This window comes from Salvelinus alpinus, chromosome 8 (genome assembly GCF_045679555.1).
Source record: "Salvelinus alpinus chromosome 8, SLU_Salpinus.1, whole genome shotgun sequence".
Classification (NCBI taxonomy): domain Eukaryota; kingdom Metazoa; phylum Chordata; class Actinopteri; order Salmoniformes; family Salmonidae; genus Salvelinus; species Salvelinus alpinus.
Genome location: NC_092093.1, coordinates 58,285,966 through 58,309,170, shown reverse-complemented (window position 1 = coordinate 58,309,170; position 23,205 = coordinate 58,285,966). Strand labels below are relative to the sequence as shown.

The 23,205-nt window shown below is 39.9% G+C and overlaps 2 protein-coding genes and 1 non-coding gene across 4 annotated transcripts; 2 read left to right on the top strand and 1 right to left on the bottom strand.

The window, feature by feature from the left end:
- The first annotated feature begins 591 nt into the window (after window positions 1–591).
- On the top strand, window positions 592–3,918 carry LOC139583357 (zinc finger and BTB domain-containing protein 14-like). Its single transcript, XM_071414330.1, has 2 exons — window positions 592–749; window positions 2,008–3,918. The coding sequence occupies exons 1-2, from the start codon at window positions 608–610 to the stop codon at window positions 3,357–3,359; spliced, it is 1,494 nt and encodes a 497-aa protein (XP_071270431.1). The 5' UTR covers window positions 592–607; the 3' UTR covers window positions 3,360–3,918.
- A 1,689-nt stretch (window positions 3,919–5,607) lies between these two features.
- Window positions 5,608–21,138, top strand: top1mt (DNA topoisomerase I mitochondrial). 2 transcript variants are annotated; one of them, XM_071414328.1, is made up of 23 exons: window positions 5,608–5,754; window positions 6,022–6,173; window positions 6,392–6,449; window positions 6,674–6,732; window positions 6,950–7,016; window positions 7,314–7,339; window positions 7,451–7,573; window positions 7,670–7,724; window positions 7,818–7,906; window positions 8,157–8,426; window positions 9,132–9,247; window positions 9,361–9,482; window positions 9,641–9,763; window positions 9,964–10,151; window positions 10,306–10,450; window positions 10,623–10,766; window positions 18,784–18,969; window positions 19,078–19,146; window positions 19,293–19,407; window positions 19,717–19,844; window positions 20,079–20,173; window positions 20,499–20,648; window positions 20,784–21,138. In XM_071414328.1, exons 2-23 carry the CDS (start codon window positions 6,076–6,078, stop codon window positions 20,884–20,886), a joined length of 2,529 nt encoding a protein of 842 aa, XP_071270429.1. In that variant the 5' UTR covers window positions 5,608–5,754; window positions 6,022–6,075; the 3' UTR covers window positions 20,887–21,138. The 2 variants fall into 2 exon arrangements, with proteins under 2 accessions (XP_071270429.1, XP_071270430.1); XM_071414329.1 differs by lacking the exons at window positions 5,608–5,754; window positions 6,022–6,173; window positions 6,392–6,449; ... (5 more) ...; window positions 7,818–7,906; window positions 8,157–8,426 and adding an exon at window positions 8,585–8,812.
- On the bottom strand, window positions 14,424–14,495 carry trnaa-cgc (transfer RNA alanine (anticodon CGC)). The gene has a single exon. It is a non-coding gene; the product is annotated as a tRNA-Ala (tRNA).
- Window positions 21,139–23,205: the final 2,067 nt, after the last annotated feature.

Sequence of the window (23,205 nt, the reverse complement as noted above, 5' to 3'; positions counted from 1 at the left end):
TGGAAATGAGCCTAATAAATCCATTTAGGGCTACATTCCTTGTAAAAAAAAATGTTTTTCGATATGGATTATTAATTATTAAAACGGTGTTGTAAAATCAATATTTGATGGGGTATTTCATCAAATTATTATCGGTGGGCCATGTCAAACGCTCCAGTTTGACACTCCGTGCCGAATTTGCACACCTGTAGGCTCTGTGGGTGACAAGTGGCTAAAATTATTGAGGGTCAGTGCTATCAGAGATCCTTGGGACGTCCCTACCCTAAACCCTAACCATAATCTTTATCTAGCCCTAACCTTGAACCTTACCTTAACCATTTTAAATGTGAACTTCAATGGGGGTAGGGATGTACCAAGGACTCTGGATTGCACGGACTAATTATTGAATCTGTATCATCTCGATAAAAAGCGCACTCGCTTCCCGCTCGTGACAGTAGCTTTCGCGCCCCAAATCTACTCCCGTTTTCCTTCTAGGTTCGCGCTCCAGAGACTTCTTATCAGTAATTTGCGTAAGCACAGTGTGGTTTCTGCTTTTTGTGTTGTATTTACGCTTTGAGCGTAGGCGGAAACATTTACAATTGACGTACGTACGCGCATAGTCACTTGCATGCTGCAGTTCCGTGCTGGCGCAGCGCGTCCTTCCGCTTATGCTCGTCCTCAGGCCAACAACACACAAAGTGTATTATTCCCTTTTGACTGCTTGACATTTATCGGAGACTTTCTCAAGAGGACGACATATTGTACTACAGGTAAGAAACGTATTTTTTTTAGCGAATCAGATCGATTTCCAAAATATTGCATAATGTTTAACCAAGATGCCTGCGCGCTCACGGTTTCAGCAAAAGCTCGAGTTCGTCATTTCAGGAGAGTTCATGGCTGCTCGGGCATTTTCCATGTTAGTGTTACGGGCGCTTCCTCGCGTGCTTGTGGCTAGTCGGATACACAACCCTTTTCTCCCCACCGTTCAGAATGAGACCGATTGTTGTGTTGTCATCGACATAAATTACGATTTTACAACCAAAAGCAGCATCGTATTCATGTTCTGTTGAAAACAATACGTATATAAGCATAGGTGGATGCAAACTATAGCTAGCTAAAGGTTAGCAAAATAGGCTAGCTAACGTTAGCCAGTTAACGTTAGATACACTCCCCCAAATCTAAAGCTATATTGCTAGCTTTTCCAATGGGTTTACTGTATGCATACACATTACATTGCCAATGAATTGGCTATACGACATTGAGATGTATTGCTATGCAAGCATACATTCATAATGTGGCCAATTTAACATGTGCAACGTTATATAATTTATGATTTTCTGGGTTGAAAATGATCAAAGTCTAAGACATTCAATTGATGGGCGATTGTATCTGCCTAGATTGAATGTACTAAAACCATTTGGCCACCACAAACCTTGATTTATTGATTATATTTCGTTATAAAATAAAAAAAAAACATGAAATGAAATTATTCAACAATGTGCCTATTTCCCTCTGGTCATGTGATCCATGTCGGGAGGGGATGGTAAACTAGTTATCTAAATAATCAAATCAAATGTTATTGGTCACGTACACATGTTTTGCAGGTGCAGGGAAATGTTTCTATTTCTAGCTCCAACAGTGTAGTAATACCTAACAATACACAACAATACATACAAATCCTAAAAATAAATACATATGATTGCAAGTGATTGCATATAGGCCACTATCATAGTAACGCTTTCCTATCCACATAGATTACTACATGTATTAGGTTGATATGGTAATAAAGGATAAAACAAAACATAGCTTTTTAAGTCAGCCCATTATTCTGCCCCACAACAGCCATTATGGTGTCATCCAGAGAAACATCATATATCGGGCCATGACACACACAGTGAAGCAGCTAATCATTCGCAATGTGGTTAACGTTTTAGGATATTATGACCAGATTGCTTTCGGCTTATTTCCCAATGGTTCAGAGTGAAATGTATCCACAGACATCTAACAACGTTCTTTCTATTGTTCCAGAATATCAATCCAAGATGTCAGAGACCGTGAAGTACATGGATGATGAACACAAGACCATCTTCCTGAAGATACTGAATGAGCAACGGTTGGAGGGTGAACACTGTGACATCGCGGTGGTGGTTGAAGATGTGAAGTTCAGGGCGCACCGCTGTGTGCTGGCAGCGTGTAGCAACTACTTCAAAAAGCTGTTCAAGAAGCATGAAGTCGACAACTCCTCAGTCATAGAAATCGACTTCATCCGCTCAGACATCTTCGAGGAGGTGTTGAACTACATGTACACGGCCAAGATTTCTGTGAAGATAAAGGATGTGAATTTGATGATTTCTTCAGGCCAGATACTCGGAATCCGTTTTCTGGACAAACTCTGTTCACAGAAGCGTGACATGTCCATTGAAGAAAGGAACGGCCAAAATGACAAACCCTTTCCCTGTGATATTCTCAAAATGTCTCTCCCTACTGATGACCCTACATTGGGCCAGGAAAACGACTTGCAGGTGCTAGGTGATCATGACGACACTCCTACTGACGACCTTGTGGAAGAGCCAATGACCAATCACGACTTGGACAAATCGCCCAACACAGCGTTGAGAGTAACGGAGGCCATTCTCAAAGAATGGCCTCCTGCCAATGAGGACGTGCACAAGGTGAGCTGTTACAACCAGGACGTGGAACCCATGGACACGGAGCAAAAAGACCTGGCGGGTCACACCACAACAACCTTAGCGTTTGCTGACAGCATCGGCGAGGTGAAGGACGAGCAGCCCCCCGGTTGGACCACAGCCACGACGGACATGAAGTTCGAGTACCTCCTCTACGGCCAACGGGAACAGCTCGCCTGCCAGATCTGTGGAAAGACCTTCATCGACGAGAACCGTTTGAGGAAACACGAAAAGCTGCACTCGGCCGAACGTCCGTTCATCTGTGAAATCTGCAGCAAAGCCTTCACTACCCAGGCTCACCTGAAGGAGCATCTGAAGATCCACACAGGCTTCAAGCCCTACCGCTGCGACGTGTGTGGCAAGTCCTTCATCCGAGCGCCTGACCTCAAGAAGCACGAGCGGGTCCACAGCAACGAGCGTCCCTTCGGCTGCCAGATGTGCGACAAGGCCTTCAAGCACAAGTCCCACCTGAAGGACCACGAGAGGCGCCACAGGGGCGAGAAGCCTTTCGTCTGCGGCTCGTGCACCAAGGCCTTTGCTAAAGCCTCAGACCTAAAGAGACATGAAAACAACATGCACAGCGAGAGGAAGCAGATGGCGCCCAGCGCCCTGCAGACCGAAACAGAACAGCTGCAGGCAGCAGCCATGGCCGCCGAGGCCGAGCAACAACTGGACTCCATAGCATGCTCATAGCACACAACGTTGTGTAACATTACCTTACTTGTCATGGACATCTTGAGAACAATCTGAGTTTTTTGATGCTGTTTAATTTTGTATTTTGGGAGGCCGACAAACTCCAATAATCAGATAGATTTGATCATTCTTCTCGAGAACATAGTGAAATAAGATAGGATTTGACTGCATTCATTTATTTTTGGATTTATTTCACGTGATTTAGGCTTTCTTGCACTTGATTATATTGTAATGGTTAAATCATTTTTGGGGGTATTAATTAAAATATGTTTGTGTAAATGTTATGGCAGCGTTATGGATATAAATGCTATGACTACTGCCTCTACTCGGTTTTGGTTGTCAATATATTAGTGCTGTTATACAGTACTGGTTTTATCAAGAAAAACTGGAAATTAAATGTTTGATTTGTAAAAATTTATGGAAAGAATTGTTATAAACCACAACGTTTTTGATGGTTAACTATTCCACAGCATCACATACACAAGTCTTACTGTAATTGACATCAAAATATGTGTTGCTTTAATAAACATGGTAGCCTCAACTGCCAACAAATCATTAATCTATTGTCTTTTTCATTATTTTTGGAAATACATTATAGCTTTAATTTGTGTAGACTAGCCTATGTTTGCAAGGATTGACATGTCAAAAAAAGATATATAGTGTTGGGAAGTAGTGAACTACATGTTGTTCAACTAGTCATTTAACTAAATTTTACAGTAGCTTTTTGGTTGTTGAACTAATAAAAATCGAGGTTGGGTTTTCAGTAGTTAATTTATTTTTTGCTAGAACTATACATTACTGTTTTACCATGTAGCGTTGTAGCTAACTACTGGGAATACACACTACTGTTTTACCATGTAGTGGTGTAGCTAACTACTGGAACTACACACTACTGTTTTACCATATAGCAGTGTAGCTAACTACTGGAACTACACACTACTGTTTTACCATATAGCAGTGTTGCTAACTACTGGAACTACACACTACTGGTTTACCATGTAGCAGTGTAGCTAACTACTGGATCTACACATTACTGTTTTACCATGTAGCGGTGTAGCTAACTACTAGAACTATACACTACTGTTTTACCATGTAGCGGTGTAGCTAACTACTAGAACTACACACTACTGGTTTACCATGTAGCGGTGTAGCTAACTACTGGGAATAGACACTACTGTTTTACCATGTAGTGGTGTAGCTAACTACTGGAACTACACACTACTTTTTTTGCTAAAATAAAATATGGGGGAAGTAGGCAAGAATTTCCTTTATTTTTCAGCATCAGACCTGCCTAATTCTCCCTTGAAACAGTTTTTGTTTTTAATAGGCTAAACGACACATTCTGTTAACAACATCTGAATCCAGAGTGATCTTTTCTTGCAATTTGTAGTCTATGACTTGAGATTTAGATATGCTAATTCATCACTAAGTAGTTTGGACTTTAGTAACTTTAGTTAACTATATTTTATTTCTTTTCAGAGTAGCTTCCCCAACACCACTATTAAAGCAGTGGTGTAAAGTACTTAAGTAAAAATACTTTAAAGTACTACTTAAGTAGTTTTTGGGGGAATCTGTACTTTACTATTTATATTTATGACTACATTTACTTTTAGTTCACTACATTCCTAAAGAAAATAATGTACTTTTACTCGATACATTTTACCTGATACCCAAAAGTACTTGTTATATTTTGAATGCTTAGCAGGACAGGAAAATGGTCTACTACATAGACTTATCAACATGTGGTCATCCCTGCTGCCTCTGATCTGCATCTTTTGTAAATTATGTCGGAGTGTTGGAGTGTGCCCCTGGTTATCAGTACGTTTTTAAAACAAGAAAATGGTGCTGTCTGCTGTGCTTAATATAAGGAATTTGAAATTATTTATACTTTTTCTTTTGATACTTAAGTATATTTTAGCAATTACATTTATTTTTTGATACTTAAGTATATTTAGAACCGAATACTTTTAGACTTTTACTCAAGTAGTATTTTACTAGGTGACGTTCACTTTTACTTGAGTAACTTTCTATTAAGGTATCTAACTTTTACTCAAGTATGACAATTGGGTACTTTTTTCCACCACTGTATTAAAGTGTGTTCATCAAGGCTAGGCTATGTTAGATCTATTCAGTCATTGTGTCACATTTTTTAATGATCTATTTGCTGACCTTGCTAATAACTTTATATTTGAGCAAGTTTTAAACATACACTATTCGTTGTAAATGTATGTCAATATGTTATTTGGCTGGATTTATGGTTGACCCTGGGCGTTCAAGCATGCGCAGTAGGTCGCTTTTGGTACTTGAAAACTTTCAGGTGTCGTGAGTTCTCAATCTCATCGAGAGTGTAATGGACACGATTGTGAATTGAGAACACGGACAACTCTGTTTACAGGTAAAGAATGCAAATACTTTCAGATATGTTAGCATTTTTCAACTGAAATAAAATAATTGGACAATTTTATGAACGTGTTTGTCGAGGAACTACGAGTAATATTGCCAGATTATCGACCCTCCAAAATTGTGACATGGTAAATTGATCTACAAATAACCATCCGTAATTCGACCTCGTGTGTTTAAAATGGTGTGGAATTGAAACTTTACAATATGATAACTATACACAGGTACAATTCAACTTGATAAAACATTGTCTACTTTAAAGACTTAATTGTTAAGGCTTAAGGCTACCTACATTTTGTACGGTCACATTTGAGTGATGAAACTGGAAGGCAATGAAGGGCATGGAGGAGCCAAAACATCCAGCAGGAAAAGAACAGCATCAGAATCTAAGAGGGATGAGAGCCCAACAGACAGGTGAGTTTCCTGAAGATACCTCAAACCACTGGTCCTAGGTCAGGTTGTCATCATGATAGAATTGGGTTTGGGGGGTGGAAGTGTATATCGTTGAGGTTACTTATCTCAGTGACAAGGTAGTAGAATAGAGCCTATCCATTACAAAGAGGTCATTGTTTTTATATAAATCAGGATTATTATGAAAAGCTAAATTCACACTTCCCTATGGTCCAACACAGGAAGAGGAGTAAGGATGGGGAAAGGGACAAAAAAGAGGAAACCGAGCTGAAGCACAAGGTAATGTAATGCACCATTTGGAGTGTTTAGAGAGTGGAACGTCAACTATATGAAAGTTAAGACCAGACGGAGGCAGCATGCATGAGATCCACACACCATCTCAATTATATCGCGTGATACACGCCAGGCATTCCTAATCAATCACTAACACAGACACGCCTTACAGTAAAATAGACCATTCATCCATACTCATGCACATGTCTGATGATAATTTTATTTCATAGGCGAAGCACTCCAGTTCTAAGCATCCTCGTAAACCTCTGCAGGAGCCGAAGATCACAAGGTGAGTATGGACAGATCTATCTATTAGGATTAATTTACATACAGGGGATATGTGAAAGCGCCCTTAATTACAATCTCCCACTTACATGTCTTCATTCACAATGAAGGGTGTAGTATTGTCCGATGTGTTCGGTTTTATTTAAATCAGTGGTCAACTTGTTTAGCGATCATCTGATTTCATCTTGTTTTAACAATGCATTTGTTTCTGTCTTTATCAGTTCTGGGGGCTTAAAAGCTGTCTCGGAGAACAACCATGCAGATGTGAAGACCAAAGGTGTAGCCATGGTAAGAACCACAGACTATCACCAGAGATCTGTACATAATGACCAGATGCTCATGTCTCCGCACTAACAATAGGAGTCATCCCAAAGGCGGGAAGGCAGGCGACAAGTTTAGGTCCTAAATAACCCATAGAAACGCATGGGTCTTATTTTGGACAGAATTTGGTGTGAGAGAAACCTCTAGCTTCACCTCTTCCTCTGCTATAACATGATATACACAGGCCTAGTTACTGCATATCCCTGTATTAGCAAAACATTTTAGGTCATGTTTATTCATGGGGTTTCTGTCTTTCTCTCACAGGATGCATCACTACCTTCTGAAAAGAAGTACGTTTTTCTCTGATGTTCAAATTATTCACCCCAAAAGTGAAAGTATATTCTTGAATGTGAATGGAGGGAAAGCAAAGTTGGTGATTTTTGTTTTTATTTTATTTTCAGCACCATTGACTTAAACAACAATATCTCTGCCAAGCACACGGAATCAGATGAGAGGAAAGTGATCAAGACTGAGATACGGGAAGTTGACTTGTTTGCACCAATTGAGCATTCAGATATGGAGAGGTAGGCTACAATTGACCCTTTATTGCATGATGAGTTTATTTATTGACAAAAACGGTCACTTGGTTTGGGGTGAATTGCATTTCTCTCCTTAACTAGGTCTGACAAAAAATCCAAGAAAACTGGGCATTCACAAAAAGATAACAAACACAAGGTACCTGACTGACCATTTTTTATTATTATTTTCAATTATCAATGTAATTGGTGATGTTGCTTGCCTTGTTTCTCACCTATTATGGCAATGTAGCACAAATCTAAAAGTAGCAAAAAGGGACACCACGGGACAGACGAGAGAAATCCTGAGCAGAGAAAAGTTGGTGAAATATCAGCCAACAGGTGAACATCATTAAGTTCCACAGTAAAAATGCTTCATACTCAGAATATGCTCTGCTCTGAGTGAACCAACTTTTTTTGCTTTGTTCATTTTAATGACAATATCAAGTATGTGCCAAATGGCTATGCTTTGTGTTATGGTGGATTTTATAGTACATTTCCACAAAGCTTTATTGAAAAGCATTTTCTCTTACCATTTAAATAGTTTCTATTTGAAAGTCATGCTTAAAGTCTAATTTTATTTTCTCTGTAGTTCCGATGGCAACTCTAAAAAGAGGAAGAGCAAAGATTCATGTGAAACTGATGTTCTACCGACCAGTGACAGTAAAAAAGAAACTGCCGTAAAAAAGGAGAATGCCAAGAAAGAAAGGGAGAAAAAAGATAGAAGTGGTAAAGACACAAAGACAACCGGTAAAAAAAAGCCAGAAGGAAAAGAGGAATCTAGGAAGAAAAAAAAAGATGGAGATGATGGGAAGTCCAAGAAGGGTGGGAAAAAAGAAGGGGAGGACAGTACATGGAAATGGTAATTCCGCATTTTTTTACTCTGTATTGCATGTAATGGGCAAGTATCATATTTGAATGAATTTATATTTGTTTTTATAACATTTTCCCCCTGTTATATTGGTTGACATATTACGGTCATTTGTAGCCGGAACCGTTAACAATCGTTTGTTTCTAGGGGGACAGTATTAATAGTTCAACACAGGTGAATATTGTTTTAACAGCGTTATGAAAGTCCTTGGCGCCTGTGAATCTCATTCATTCTTGGTAATCTGGAATGAACAAATACAGCAATTTTTTTGCAAACTTGATATGTCAGTCGGTGAAATTTAATAGAAGTTGGTCTGCGGTTTACTCATTACGATTTTACCGAACTAATGTAAAGATTAAGCATGAGCCCAAAGCCAGGTGAGTAAACGATGGCAAATAGCTGATCTTACAGTAGCTTACTCCAAACCACGCATGAATTATATAGCTAAGTAACGTTATATTTGTCAAAACAGTGCAGACAGTGACAGCCAGGGTAATGCCATTTTGGAAGAGTAATCCTAGCTAGCCACACATTGTCAATGTAAAGGGGTACGTTAGCTAACCTTACTTTTGCTAGATCTGGTATGGAGATGTTGTATTTTATATATTGTATTGTTTCACTTGTATTATATTTTAAACCTTCAAACCTTTTCTGTCTTTCTGTACTGTAATTAAATTGCGATACGCTTGTTGTCAGGTGGGAGGAAGGTAATTCCAACAACGGGATCAAATGGACCACGTTGGAACACAAAGGTCCACTTTTCCCACCAGAATACGAACCATTACCAAATAACGTGTCTTTCTTTTACAATGGTGAGTTACTTACCACCCTATATTAATCCATTTTACTCATCCTCATAGTTTTCCTGTCTCGTTTTAGCTTTACAGTAAAGCAGACCTAACATTCAACTTTCCGTGATTCATAGGGAACCCTATAAAACTGACTTTGCCTGCTGAGGAAGTAGCCACGTTTTATGCCAAGATGCTGGACCATGAGTACACAACCAAGAGTTCCTTCCAGGAGAACTTCTTCACCGACTGGAGAGAGGTTAGTCTCACTGATTAAGTCGAGACTTGCGTTTTGCAATGAACAACCACAGTTGTTAAGCAGCATTTTGTGTGAGTGAGTGAGTGTGTGTGTGTGAGTGACCTTCATTCTTACAATGTAGCAGTTGATATTGAGCTCATCAGGATTTTACCTAACAGGAAATGACAGTAGAGGAGAGGGAACAGATCAAGAAGTTGTCGAAGTGTGATTTCACACATATCAACAAGTACTTCCTGGATAAGTCTGAGGAGAAGAAGGCTATGACTAAAGAACAGAAACAGGTAACTTAGCCAAGTATCAAGAGCTTAGAGCTGCATCTATAACATTATGTAAGTATTGAAGTAAATTGTTCCACTTGCTTTGAATTGAATTGATGGTACTTCATTCTGCATATCCAAGTGAATCCCCCAAAATATATATTATTTTTTGAGGGCACACTATCATTGCAAATCTGGAAGTCTTTGGATTGTGCTTCTGTTAGGTCCTGAAAGAGGAGAACAACAAGCTGACGGAGGAGTATGGCTTCTGTGAGCTGGACGGTCACCGGGAGAAGATCGGGAACTTCCGTGTGGAGCCTCCGGGGCTGTTCCGTGGCCGGGGAGAACACCCCAAGATGGGCAAGATGAAGAAGAGGATCCAGCCAGAGGAAATCACCATCAACTGCAGCAAGTGAGGGCCACCGGGAGAGCACTAGGAACAAACAACCTCACTATAACTTTATGGAACTCCCAATCGGGAATTAGTGGCCTAACTTGTAAATTTAAACAGCAAATATGTGCCGAAAGGCAATAAGCTAAATAAATAGTGTTTTTGTTTTTTTCAGAGGCTCCAATATTCCGGTGCCCCCAAAGGGCCACAGGTGGAGGAAGGTGCAGCATGACAACACAGTGACCTGGCTAGCCTCCTGGGTGGAGAACGTCCAGGGCAACTTCAAGTACGTCATGCTCAACCCCAGCTCCAAACTCAAGGTACGGAGCCTTTCTCTTCACCTTCGTTTACCTCAGTGGGGTTGTTTTAGTGGGAAAACAAACCCAAACTTTTGAGAAGAGTCTGAAGACTGAACTCAGTAAAAAGATGGCGTACATATCAAGCCAGTAGTTCAGAGTTTGCCTTAGACTATGTTTTTCTTTCTGTGCTCAGGGAGAGAAGGACTGGCAGAAGTACGAGGTGGCTCGTAAACTCAAGCTGAAGGTGGAGACCATCAGGAGGCTGTATCGTGAGGACTGGAAGAACCGAGAGATGAAGACCAGACAGAGAGGAGTGGCTCTCTACTTCATCGACAAGGTACACACCTCACAACTATCTTACCGCAGTGTGCTTAACAAAATGCAAGCCCTTTTCGGTCATCTCAAACACATATTGTAGAACACTTATGTGTACGTACTAGGGTTGGGTGAAGTATTTCTTTTTCCCCATCATGATTATGTACTCATAGAATATGGGGATGTACTATGGTCCACCCCTGTAGACTCCGTTCATTCTTGTTCTTTTTGAAAGCGGCAACTTTAGGACAGAACTTTTTTAGGTTATTAGAATATTTGGGAAATAGGCTACTGTTCATTATTTTTTACTTGTCTTAAAGCTTTAATGATGGGCCTAGTAGGAGGATAGGTTATTGGCCATTTTGGTTTTCAACCTCGCGTGGAGGGCCCGGATTTTTTCCACCCCACACGGATAATTTATTTCTAAATGAGCTTAAACTTGATTTAAACTTTTCATTCTGTGATTCTATAGGTTGTTGATGTTTGTTCACTCTTATTAGTCCCCTTGCTACCTTACGTTTTTAGACTATTCATTTTCTGACCCTTTGCATATAGTTTTTAGACTATTCATTTTCTGTCCCTTTGCTAATAGTTTTTAGACTATTCATTTTCTGTCCCTTTGCATATAGTTTTTAGACTATTCAAACACCTTTTGGAGTTGGAACTCCAGATTCATTCATTGTTTGATGAGAAAGCCATGCATGCATACAATGATGAAAGCATATAGCCCAAAGTCATATTCAAAACCTATTGAAGGGAATATAGCCTACCTTTTTTTTTTTACGGCTAGATGCAAGATGGTTAGGAAATGTCGGTTTATAAAAGCAATTAATAGGTTTAGGCCCATGCATCTGAGGGAGAGAATATTTTCTAAATGGACATTTTGCGCTGCTTTGGTGGAATTCTCAGTTTTGTCAAGACTACGTTCCTCTCTTGCGTTCTGTATAACATTCAGTGCATTTGGAAAGTATTCAGACTCCTGGATTTTTTTCCCACATTTTGTTACATTTACAACCTTACTCAAAAATAAACATTTTAATTTTTTATCCCTCATCAATCTACGCACTACCCCATAATGACAGTAGGAACTGTTTTTTTGTAATAAAAAAAATGCACACACAAAAAAAAAAAACATAACTATTTAGACCCTTTGCTATGAAATTGAGCTCTGGTGCATCCTGTTTCCATTGATCGTCCTTGATGTTTCTTGATTGGAGTCCACCTGTGGTAAATTAAATTGTTTGGACATGATTTGGAAAGGCACATACCTGTCTATATAAGGTCCCACAGTTGGCAGTGCATGTCAGAGCAAAAACCAAGACATGAGGTCGAAGGAATTGTCCATAGAGTGTCGAGGCACATCTGCGGAAGGGTGCAAAAATGTCTGCAGCATTGAAGGTCCTCAAGAACACAGTGGCCTTCATCATTCTTAATTTAAAGAAGTTTGGAACCACCGAGACTCTTCCTAGATGAGGCCGCCCGGCCAAACTGAGCAATCGGAAGAATGACCTTGGTCAGGGAGGTGAAAGGGGAGCGACGCTTGCTCATTCCTATAGTGGTCGCTTCCCGAGTCTCTGAAGATGGAGCCACTCTGCTCTCCTTTGATCATTGAGAGAGCTCATCGAATTTCCGGCCCACAATCCGACCACAACGCACCCCGAGGGCTCTGGTAAGTTCTTAAACTATGAAGATAAGATGCGTGTGGTGAATGCAGCCTGGGCGAAAGGGAGACAACTTGCAGAGTAATGTTCTTCCCAGATCTCTCCATGGAAACACTTCGACCGTGTCAAGCGGCTACGGGCTAAGGCTATCCGGTATGGAATCCTCTTTCCAGCGCGCCTGAAAAATCAGCCGAGGGGGAGCAGTTTCTTGAGAAGCTAGGCAGACGTGTGGAAGCGGAGCAACGCTGAAGAAGAGGCAATGGCAACGTAACGTTAAACTTTGATCTATTTTTGGGACATTTTTTGTACTGTTGCTTTCGGTTTTGTCTTAACAGGTATTTAAAGTGTGAGCCAGTTCACCGTGTTAGTTATCTAGTAACATGGTAGCACTGTCTATTAAACTATACTAACATGGCCAGTTTACAAGTCTTATTATAATTTTATGTATCATGAAACTTTTATTTATGCATCGGAACATCCTGGTGCGGGTTGTTTTGAGGCTAGATCACAGAGGTCTTGTTTTCTGGCTCACTCCTGGTATTTTGTTTGGTTCTTTGTTAAATGGTGAACACAATAATGACAAGTGGCGGGGCAGAAGGTGTACAAAGGGGGAGAAACTGCAGAGGCGGAGGCGGCTCCTCACGTGTGTGTGGATCTGTTGAGCGCCTTATACGGAGTGTCACTGGGAGGGGGAGGTCCGTTAGAGACTTTTGGGTAAGAGGGTTATTCACACGTTCGTAGTTGATTGTTAGGCATGTGTTTTTGTACGTTGACGTGCTTTAACGCGTCCTTTTTGTTTATGGTGGTAACAGAGGTCTATTGGTGTATTGTTGCTGATCTAATGTGCTCTTATGGGTTCATGTTTTAGTTCAAGTGTCCCAGGTAAATTTGACTCAGTGTTAAGGTTAAATTTACATCCTGGAACTGTAGGGGATGAAATAAAACGGGTAATAAGTAGATTAAAACAACTTCAGGCGACGATCATATTTTTGCAAGAATCACATCTATTATCTGGCGACATTCCTAAGATACGCAAGAGGTGGCCTGGGCAGGTCATTGCAGCCTCATATAGTTCCCATGCAAGGGGAGTTATTATTCTTACCCATAAGTCCATTCCATATCAGATATTGCGAACAATTTGTGATCCCGCCGGCAGATATATTATTATACGGGGTACCTTGCTGTCCGAGCAGTTTTAATTTAATGCATATGGTCCCACCGAAGATGACTCTAAATTCTTTAATGATTTGTTTTTAAACCTTTCCACACTTCCTTGTAATTATGTTGTTGCAGGAGACTTTAATTGCACTTTATATCCTGTTAAAGATCGCACCTCGGGTTCAAACTACTCCCACACCTAATCTAGGAAAACCATACAGCATTTTATGAAGGATTTAAACTTAATAGAGATTTGGAAAGAAACGAACCAGATGATGTGGAATACTCCTGTTACTCACTAGACCTATTCCCAAAATCAACTATTTTTATGTTCTCAGCAGCATTACGCTCTAAAATTTGAAGATTGTTTTTATGATAGCATTGTCATCTCTGACTATGCTCCAGCATCTCTTTATATATTCTGATTCTAATTTAGTAGGTGACACACCTAAAGGGCGCTTACAACCTAAATCTTGCATCTTGGGATTGAACCGAGGACCTCAAACATATACAGCATGCACTCCCCCTTCATACAGCTTCCATCCCATTTCATTTGCTGAGAAAATAGAATATTAATTCAATATACTTTTTATATACACCACTCCATTGAAACTACAATGAAATGATAGCAGCAATTCTTAAAACAGTTACGGACAGGGATCGAACACATGAACTTCAGTTTTTGAAAATGATGCCATAAAAGTTGGCAACCATGCCACTTCTGTTCTATAAATGTGCGAACAGGGATTGAACGCATGTTCTTCAGATTACAAGACCAAATGATTTAGCACATCTCTGTTTCCTGCTAAGAATTTCAACATTCTGGAAAGTAGGTGTTGGGTCAATGCAAAAACTTACATAGGAGAAGCTGGGGATTGAACCCAGGACCTCATACATGCGAAGCATGCGCTCTACCACTGAGCTACATTCCCTTTCTGGGAAAAATGAAAATGTTAATTTTTTTTGTATTATTTCACCTTTATTTTACCAGGAAAGCTTGTGGAGAACAAGTTCTCATTTACAACTGCGACCTGGCTAAGATAAAGCAAAGCAGTGCAACACAAACAACAACACAGAGTTACACATTTAGAATAAACAAACGTACAGTCAATTACATAATAGTAGAAAAAAAAGAATGTCTATACATAGTGTTTGCAAATGTCGTGAGGAGGTAAGGCAATAAATAGGCCATAGTAGCGAATGAATTACAATTTAGCAAATTAACACTGGTGTGATAGATGAGCAGATGATGATGTGCAAGTAGAAATACTGGTGTGCAAAAGAGCAGAAAGTAAATAAAAACAAAATGGGGATGAGGTAGGTAGATTGGGTGGGCTATTTACAGATGGGCTATGTACAGCTGCAGTGATCGGTTAGCTGCTCAGATAGCTGATGTTTAAAGTTAGTGAGGGAAATATGAGTCTCCATCCAGCTTCAGCGATTTATGCAATTCGTTCCAGTCATTGGCAGCAGAGAACTGGAAGGAAAGGCGGCCAAAGGAGGTGTTGGTTTTGGGGATGACCAGTGAGATATACCTGCTGGAGCGCGTGCTACGGGTGGGTGTTGTTATCGTGACCAGTGAGCTGAGATAAGGCGGAGCTTGACCTAGCATAGACTTATAGATGACCTGGAGCCAGTGGGTCTGGCGTGACGAATATGTAACGAGGGCCAGCCGACTAGAGCATACAGGTCGCAGTGGCCATATCAATACAATTAACTCTTTCTTTACACTGTTCTAATGAAAGTACATTTCCATAATAACGGCTGCAAGATACAAGTTTTACAGAATACATTGGACAGCAGTTTGACCTATACGTTTCAATTTATACAAGAGACTTCAGCTTGTACTAGATGGGAAGCCTTTGTTGTGAGCACTGAGGGAACTTTATGCACTTGGCCAGATGATTCTGCATCTTTGTTGCATTCTTCACATGATTTGGCACAGTATTTGCAAATGTACACCGCTTTTTCTTCTACATTAGCTGCAGTGAAATGTCTCCACTAGAGGTCGCCCGATTATGATTTTTCAACGCCGATACCGATTATTGGAGGACAAAAAAGCCGATACCGATTAATCGGCCGATTTGTTAGAAAAAAATGTTTTATATATATATCATACACACACACACATTTTTGTAATAATGACAATTGCAACAATACTGAATGAACAATGAACACTTTTTTAACTTAATATAATACACACACACACACAGCTCTGAAGTGACAATGATACTGAAGAGTCTGCTTAGGAGACAAATACTCTCAACTGTTTGAATAAAAATAGTTTAAGTTACCTGTGATGAATGTTGAAAACAAAAACTTAATTTCTATATGCAGGAAATCCTATTTTAATAATGGGCATGGTAAGAATTGACAACCAAAGTGCGAGTCATAATTCCCATGACACCTTCTAGCAAAATCTGAAAAGCGGTTCCTTCATTTATTCCATAGGATATTTTTAGATTCACTTAAAATAAGGTCTGTGTTTCGTGTAGGCTTACACCACCGTGCCAATTTTATAACTGTGTAGATATCCATAGGACAAGGTAACTCTGATCAATATTGGCTAAATATAAGCGAAGATCTTTTTTTTTTGTAGAGTGGATTTATGAAAATATGTTGACAAACGTTACCTTATCCTAGTGAGATTTACACGGGTATCAAAACGTCGAGGCGGTTTAAGCCTGCACGAAACACAGACCTTATTTGAAGTAGATCAAGACATTCTCTATGGAAGACATGAACGGTAAAATAACAAAGGAACCCCTTTCAAATTCAGCTGCAAGTTATTACAGGAATTATAACGCGTCGACTATTTCTCTTTAAACCATATTCCTTTGACTAATCCGGAAACTATCACCCCGAAAACAAAACGTTTATTCCGTTCCGTATTTTATCTAACGGGTGGCATCCATGAGTCTAAATATTCCTGTTACATTGCACAACCTTCAATATTGTCATAAGTACGTAAAATTCTGGCACATTAGTTCGCAAAGAGCCAGGCGGCCCAAACTGCTGCATATACCCTGACTCTGCGTGCAATGAACGCAAGAGAAGTGACACAATTTCACCTGGTTAATATTGCCTGCTAACCTGGATTTCTTTTAGCTAAATATGCAGGTTTAAAAATATATACTTGTGTTTTGATTTTAAGAAAGGCATTGATGTTTATGGTTAAGTACACATTGGAGCAATGACAGTCATTGATTGTTTTTTATAAGATAAGTTTAATGCTAGCTAGCAACTTACCTTAGCTTACTGCATTCGCTAACAGGCAGGCTCCTCGTGGAGTGCAATGTAATCAGGTGTTAGAGCATTGGACTAGTTAACTGTTGCAAGATTGGATCCCCCGAGCTGACAAGGTTAAAAATCTGTCATTCTGCTGAGGCAGAACGTTCCTAGGCCGTCATTGAAAATAAGAATGTGTTCTTAACTGACTTGCCTAGTTAAATAAAGGTGTAAAAAAATAATTTAAAAAATCGGCGCCCAAAAATACTGATTTCCGATTGTTATGAAAACTTGAAATCGGCCCGATTAATCGGTCGACCTCTAGTCTCCACACATCAGATAGTGCCCGTGGCATTTTCCTGTAAAATTCGAAGGGGAAAATGCTATAAAAAAAATATAAAAAAAATGGTTAAGCAGTTAGATTAAACAACTCCTTTTGTACGGTAAATGTTTTAAAATGAAACATGTATGGAAACAGGTGAATTAACACTCAGTTAGCAGGCTCAAGCAAGCTAAAAACCCACATGGTAGCAAAAACTAACTAGCAGAAATTGTTAACAAGTTAGAAATGATTTAAACACACTTTGCTGTAGGCTACTATTTACCAGTCATTAAAAAAAATCATGTCTGTCATATAAAATATTTTCACCCCACCCAGTATTGTAATCTAAACTTATCAGAAAGCATGTAGTCCTTGGCTCAGACAATGTAGTAGTAGTTGGCTCAGTAGCATCTCATTAGTGTGCAAGGTCTTGAGAATCAGCTGTACATGTGATGGAAGAATACATTGTGCATGCAGAGGGTTGCAATTCCATTGAATTGGGGATAGTTTAACCAAAATATGCCACAAGACCTAGAATTTCCTTATGTGTATCCCACACAAAAAATTCACTGTTATAAGCTTACTTTTTTAATGAATTTAAGCAAAATTCCCGGCCTTAATTTCCCATGGAAAATGTCTGGAAATTTACCGGAAAGTTTCCGACCATTTGCAACCCTAGAGGTATCACATATCACTCTCCATCCCAAAGTGTTTATCCTGGGGTTATACCCAATCAATCCTCATCTAAATAACCAAGTACAAACGCTTACAGATATGTGCTTGCTGCAAGCAAAACGCTTGATAGCTCTTGCCTGGGAAAGTGTGAACAGGCCTAGTATTGCCCAATGGCTTAGGGAAATGTCATCTTGCCTAACAATGGAAAAGATAACATATACGGTTATGGGTAAACAACACTTTTGAAAAGGTTTGGGAGCAGAGTGATGTGGGTGAAATATTGGCTAATGAAGGGAACTCTGGGTAGTGTACTATGCTTTGTGTGCATGTGGGGTGGTGAGAGATATCCGATTGGCTTGTGGCGCTGTTTCATCTGAAATTTGTCCCAAATGTTCTATCCTATTGCATCAGACCACTGTACAATGTAATTTTGGTGGTTTTACGCTTCTGTAACACTTGTTTTGTCTTAGGTGTTACTTATTTTTTTGCTGTTAACTTTTGATGTGGGTTTTGCTGTTTTTTTTTTCATGTAATTTATCTGCTTATGTCTTGTTAAAGAAGAAAAATGTAACATTGTTTAAAAAGTGATTTCAGTTTTCGATTTTTTTAAAATAATTTCTTAATTGTTTTTGCTTTGTCATTATTGGGTAATGTGTGTAGATTGAGGTGGGGGAACTATTTAATCAATTTTTGAATAAGGCTGTAACGTAACTGTAGAAAAAGTTGAGGGGTCTGAATACTTTACGAATGCATTGAAATAGGCGATAGCAAATAGAAATATAATAATTACTCTGAATGTGACTTGTGTGCTGCCCAACTCCGTGCTTGCGCACCGCCAGTCATGTTCAAATTGGCTTAACCGTCGTCTGCCAAATGACAATGTCGCCACCATCAACGATGGCTGTCAAGCAGGTAATATGCTAATATTACCCAACCCTACCTAGTACCTACATGTACAGTATACATTTCTCTCACTAACGTGTGTGTGTATGTAGCTGGCCCTGCGAGCGGGGAATGAGAAGGAGGAGAGTGAGACAGCGGACACGGTGGGCTGCTGCTCTCTGAGAGTGGAACACATCACCCTGCACCAGGAGAAGGGGGGCCAGGAGTTCATGGTGGAGTTTGACTTCCTGGGCAAAGACTCTATTCGCTATTATAACGAGGTGCCTGTGGAAGGCAGGGTGAGCAGCACTGTCTAGCACCTGTTACATCTCCACTCCTACGTATTATGGGGTGTCAAGCAAGGGTTAAACATCTGTCTAATGTGCAAAGACATTATCTGTACACAGGTTTTCAAGAACCTGAAGCTGTTCATGGAAAACAAGGAGCCTGAGGATGACCTGTTTGATAGAATAAATGTAAGTTGAAGACCTGCACCTGGTTATTTCATGTTTGCTATAAAATGAGTGTCACCCAAATAATGACTAGCTAGCTATGTGATTCACACAGTAGGCTTATCTAGCTTTGCAGCTACAGTTACGCTTGGTTGTTATTTGTTTGGTAGACTACCTACTTGAACAAGTACTTGAACCAGTCCATGCCGGGGCTGTCAGCAAAAGTGTTCAGAACCTTCAACGCCTCCACCACTCTGCAAGAACAGCTCAACAAGCTCACCACTGGTTAGTCCACTTCCTTTTACACCATCAATACACTCAGTGCAGGTTTTTTTGTAGATCTAGTTTAGAATAGCTGACAAGATTTCTCCGCTCTGCTCTGGCTACCGTCTGTGACATACGTGGCCCTAGTTGTTTTTTTCGACTTGGTCTCGGGCCTAACACCACCCATGCCAATATATCCTCCAAACAACACTGGCTTCTCAGGCATTATCACTTATGTTCTCAGTGTTATAACTGTATGAAGCTGTGAAACAAGCAGATGTATAGTGAAGACAGTACAATATTGAAAGACATGCCTGTTTTCCTCCTCAGCTGACATGAGTCTGGAGGAGAAACTGCTGTCCTATAACCGAGCCAACAGAGCTGTGGCCATTCTCTGTAACCACCAGAGGGCAGCACCCAAGACCTTTGAGAAATCCATGCAAAACTTGCAGGACAAGGTAACTGGAATATGTATGAATAGTGTGTTTTTTTTCTTTTTTTTCTGGACAGTTAATTTAGTAGCTAGTGCTTCTTATAGTGCCATTTTAAAAACCATCTATGCTCCTTTGCAATATTGTCTAATGTTCAGATCCATTATCTTGATTATTTTTGTTTTATTACCATATAAGCATGTACAGCAATTCCCTTTAACAGTGAATCATTGTCTAACATACTCCATTATATTGTTCCAGATTGCGCAGAAGCAGCAACAGTTAGATGTGGCCAAGAACGAGCTGAAAGAAGCCAGAAAAGAGCACAAGAAGGGCGGAACTGAGAGAACCCGGAAGTGAGTACTTTTTGATAGGGTGAAACTGACCAGTGAAATGAGTGACTCTCTTGCAGTTGGTCATTTGACTCTACTGTTACTGACACTGTTGGATAACAACCAGTGGATTTGACCTTTCATAACCTATAAACTACTTCTACAATGGCAGCTGGAAGGGCTATTTCAAATTGCTACTGCGGTGCTTGTTAGGCTACTGAGCCTCTATTGTTTTAACATCAGATCATTCTGTTGGTCAAATTTAAGCCAGGCAAGCTCAATCAAGCACAGATAAATAATTATACTGTTATAGAATTTGACCCAAGGTCTCGTCTCCTGCTCTCCCCAGGCTTGTTGAGAAGACGGAGTCTGTGGTGAAGAGGCTGGAGGAACAGCTGAAGAAACTCCAGCTGCAGATGACTGACAGGGAGGAGAACAAGGTCATTGCTCTGGGCACGTCCAAACTCAACTACCTGGACCCCAGGATATCAGTGGCCTGGTAACCACCATTTTAGCCTAACATTTATCCTTGACCTCTGTCAGTTCCACAACACTTGTTGCCCTCTAAAAATATACTTTTTTCACTTTGTATTTTTGTAGCATGTGATTGACTTTTACATTTTTTTCATGGCAGGTGTAGGAAATTCAATGTGCCAATCGAGAAGATTTACAACAAAACCCAAAGAGACAAGTTTGCTTGGGCCATTGATATGACTGAAGAAGATTTTCAGTTTTGAACTGTCGCCCTGTCAGCTAGACAGATTTTGCATTGTTTAATTTCCTGTTACTTTTTTTTATGTTCCCTTTATAATTTCAACTACTTAGGTCTTTATTTGTTGTTGGTTACTAGCAGTGTTTGTTTTCTGACTTGACAACGCGCACATCTGTGAGAATTAATCAGTTATAATAGACAAGGAACATTTTGTGTTTAAGATTTGTTTCCTTTGTTAACAATAGTAAATGTGTGAAATAAAATACCTTTTCATTGATATGTTAAGTGTTTGTTGATGCCTTACTCATGAGGGAATTTCTACGGCCCTTCAAAAATTATAAATGCAACAATGATTTTACTGAGTTAGTTCATAGAAGGAAATCAGTCAATTGAAATACATTTATTAGGCCCTAATCTATGGATTTCACATGACTGAGCAGCCATGGGTGATCCTGGGAGGGCGTAGGCCCACGCTTTTGAGAGCCAGGACCACCTACTGGGGAGCCAGGTCCAGCCAATGAGTTTTCCCTCACAAAATTACTTTTATTACAGACAGAAATGCCCCTCAGCAGCCTCCACTGGCTTCTTGATATGCCACACCTGTCAAGTGGCTGGATTATCTTGGCAAAGGAGAAATATTCACTAACAGGGATGTTAACAAATTTGGGCACATGGAACATTTCTGGGATTTTATTTCAGCTCATGAAACATGGGACCAGCCCTTTACATGTTTCATTCAGATTTTTGTTCAATGTAAATACACTAGTAATTTCCCATTACAGAAGCAGAGGTACATCCCAGAACATGATTTATGATTCATATCTAGATATAATAGGCCATTTTAAATTGAGGGTTAAGATTAATTGAGCTTGCTGTTTGGGGTTTTAGGCTGGGTTTCTGTATAGCACTTTGTTACATCTGTAAAAAGGGCTTTATAAATATATTTGAAAAGTTTGATAGAGTGACGTTTGTTATGAATATATTAGTGTCAAATATCAAGAAAGATGCCTATATCCAGCTGTGACTTTACATCTTGCATTTATTTTAAATCAGTATATAAAGAGAACTAAATATCAATATACCAACAAGTTAAAGATGCGAGAATGTACCCAAATTGATATTGTCTAATGCAGTTTGACGCTGCGATGGGTTGGGCTGTATTAGCATGGCAAGTTCAATTCTCTTGTCTCGGAATGCAATCCTCACAACCTGCCTCTAATCATACCGACTGGATTGGAGGCTTGTGTTTTACCAGCCTTGTTAGCGTAGGTTAAATCTCACCAGGCGAAAGAACGTGCATGAATTTAAAAGGTTCATCTCTGTGGTGTATGAAACATTGTCCTGTTAAGTGTGCGACTGGCATGAAGTAGTATATTGTCATGGGAGATTTTTTGGAGCTACAAGACAATGTGATCCAACAGTTGTTTTGTATTCATCGTCAGGTCTTTTTACACACACACATCCTTTTTTTATGTGTTGTCTGTGAAGAAGACACCATCGTTTGACAGCTTTTTACATTTGTCAGTAGTGCTGATGTGAATGTTATTTTCCTCTTCATATGCATGAGTACGGCTGCGATAGCCCCAAGTGACGCCAGACTCATGTGGTTCCCCACAGGACTGTGGTCGGTAGACTGCAATGCGCCACATCAAAACTCTGTGTGCAGCTCATCAAAAAGACAGAGACAGGAAATGTGGGACAAATTCCTCCAGACCGCATTCCGTCTGCTGCCTGACTGCCTGTAACCCTGTACGCATGGAAAGTGGCCCCTTTGTTTGGCCCTTTTTGCAACTTCTGTCTGGTTTATGTCTGAACAGAATATCCTCACACCTCCTAACTCAAACTCTGTTGCAGCTAAACCTAGTTCTTAATTGTATTTAACCACAATACCAGACAGTTAAATTATTCAGACTTTTGGGACCCTAAGGAAGATTTGTTTGGGGGGCCACCCTCTCCTGATGGCGGAGAGAAAAATGTACTTTTTAAAGTACATTTTCTGATGTTATACACATTTTGCCATGTAGCTGAGAGAACATTTATAAATTAAAAAAAAACTTTAATGCAATTCTACAAATTTTTCCCTGAGGCAGAGTAATTCTTGCCATTTAAAAACTAATTTCTGGCAATTCTACACATTTTGCCATTATTTATGCCATGTTAATGAAATATGAGTGAGGGTGACTAACAAAATCAATGGGGGCCCCCTGGAGGTCAGGGCCCCTGGGCAGGTGCCGTGCCCGGTTGGTATTCGGCCATGATTACTGTAAATTTAGCTAATCTCAAAATTGTTAGGTGACATGGCTAATTTAGTGACTGTCAGTGACTGACAAAACAAGAGAAAAAC

What these genes read in the sequence shown, in the direction of transcription:
- LOC139583357 (XM_071414330.1), top strand. Translation starts at nt 608, where the DNA reads ATGCTGCAGTTCCGTGCTGGCGCAGCGCGTCCTTCCGCTTATGCTCGT. An exon ending in GACGACATATTGTACTACAG is followed by an intron (nt 750 to 2,007) that starts GTAAGAAACGTA and finishes CTATTGTTCCAG; the next exon opens with AATATCAATCCAAGATGTCA.
- top1mt (XM_071414328.1), top strand. Translation starts at nt 6,076, where the DNA reads ATGAAACTGGAAGGCAATGAAGGGCATGGAGGAGCCAAAACATCCAGC. An exon ending in AAAAAGATAACAAACACAAG is followed by an intron (nt 7,725 to 7,817) that starts GTACCTGACTGA and finishes ATGGCAATGTAG; the next exon opens with CACAAATCTAAAAGTAGCAA. An exon ending in CCCAGGATATCAGTGGCCTG is followed by an intron (nt 20,649 to 20,783) that starts GTAACCACCATT and finishes TTTTCATGGCAG; the next exon opens with GTGTAGGAAATTCAATGTGC.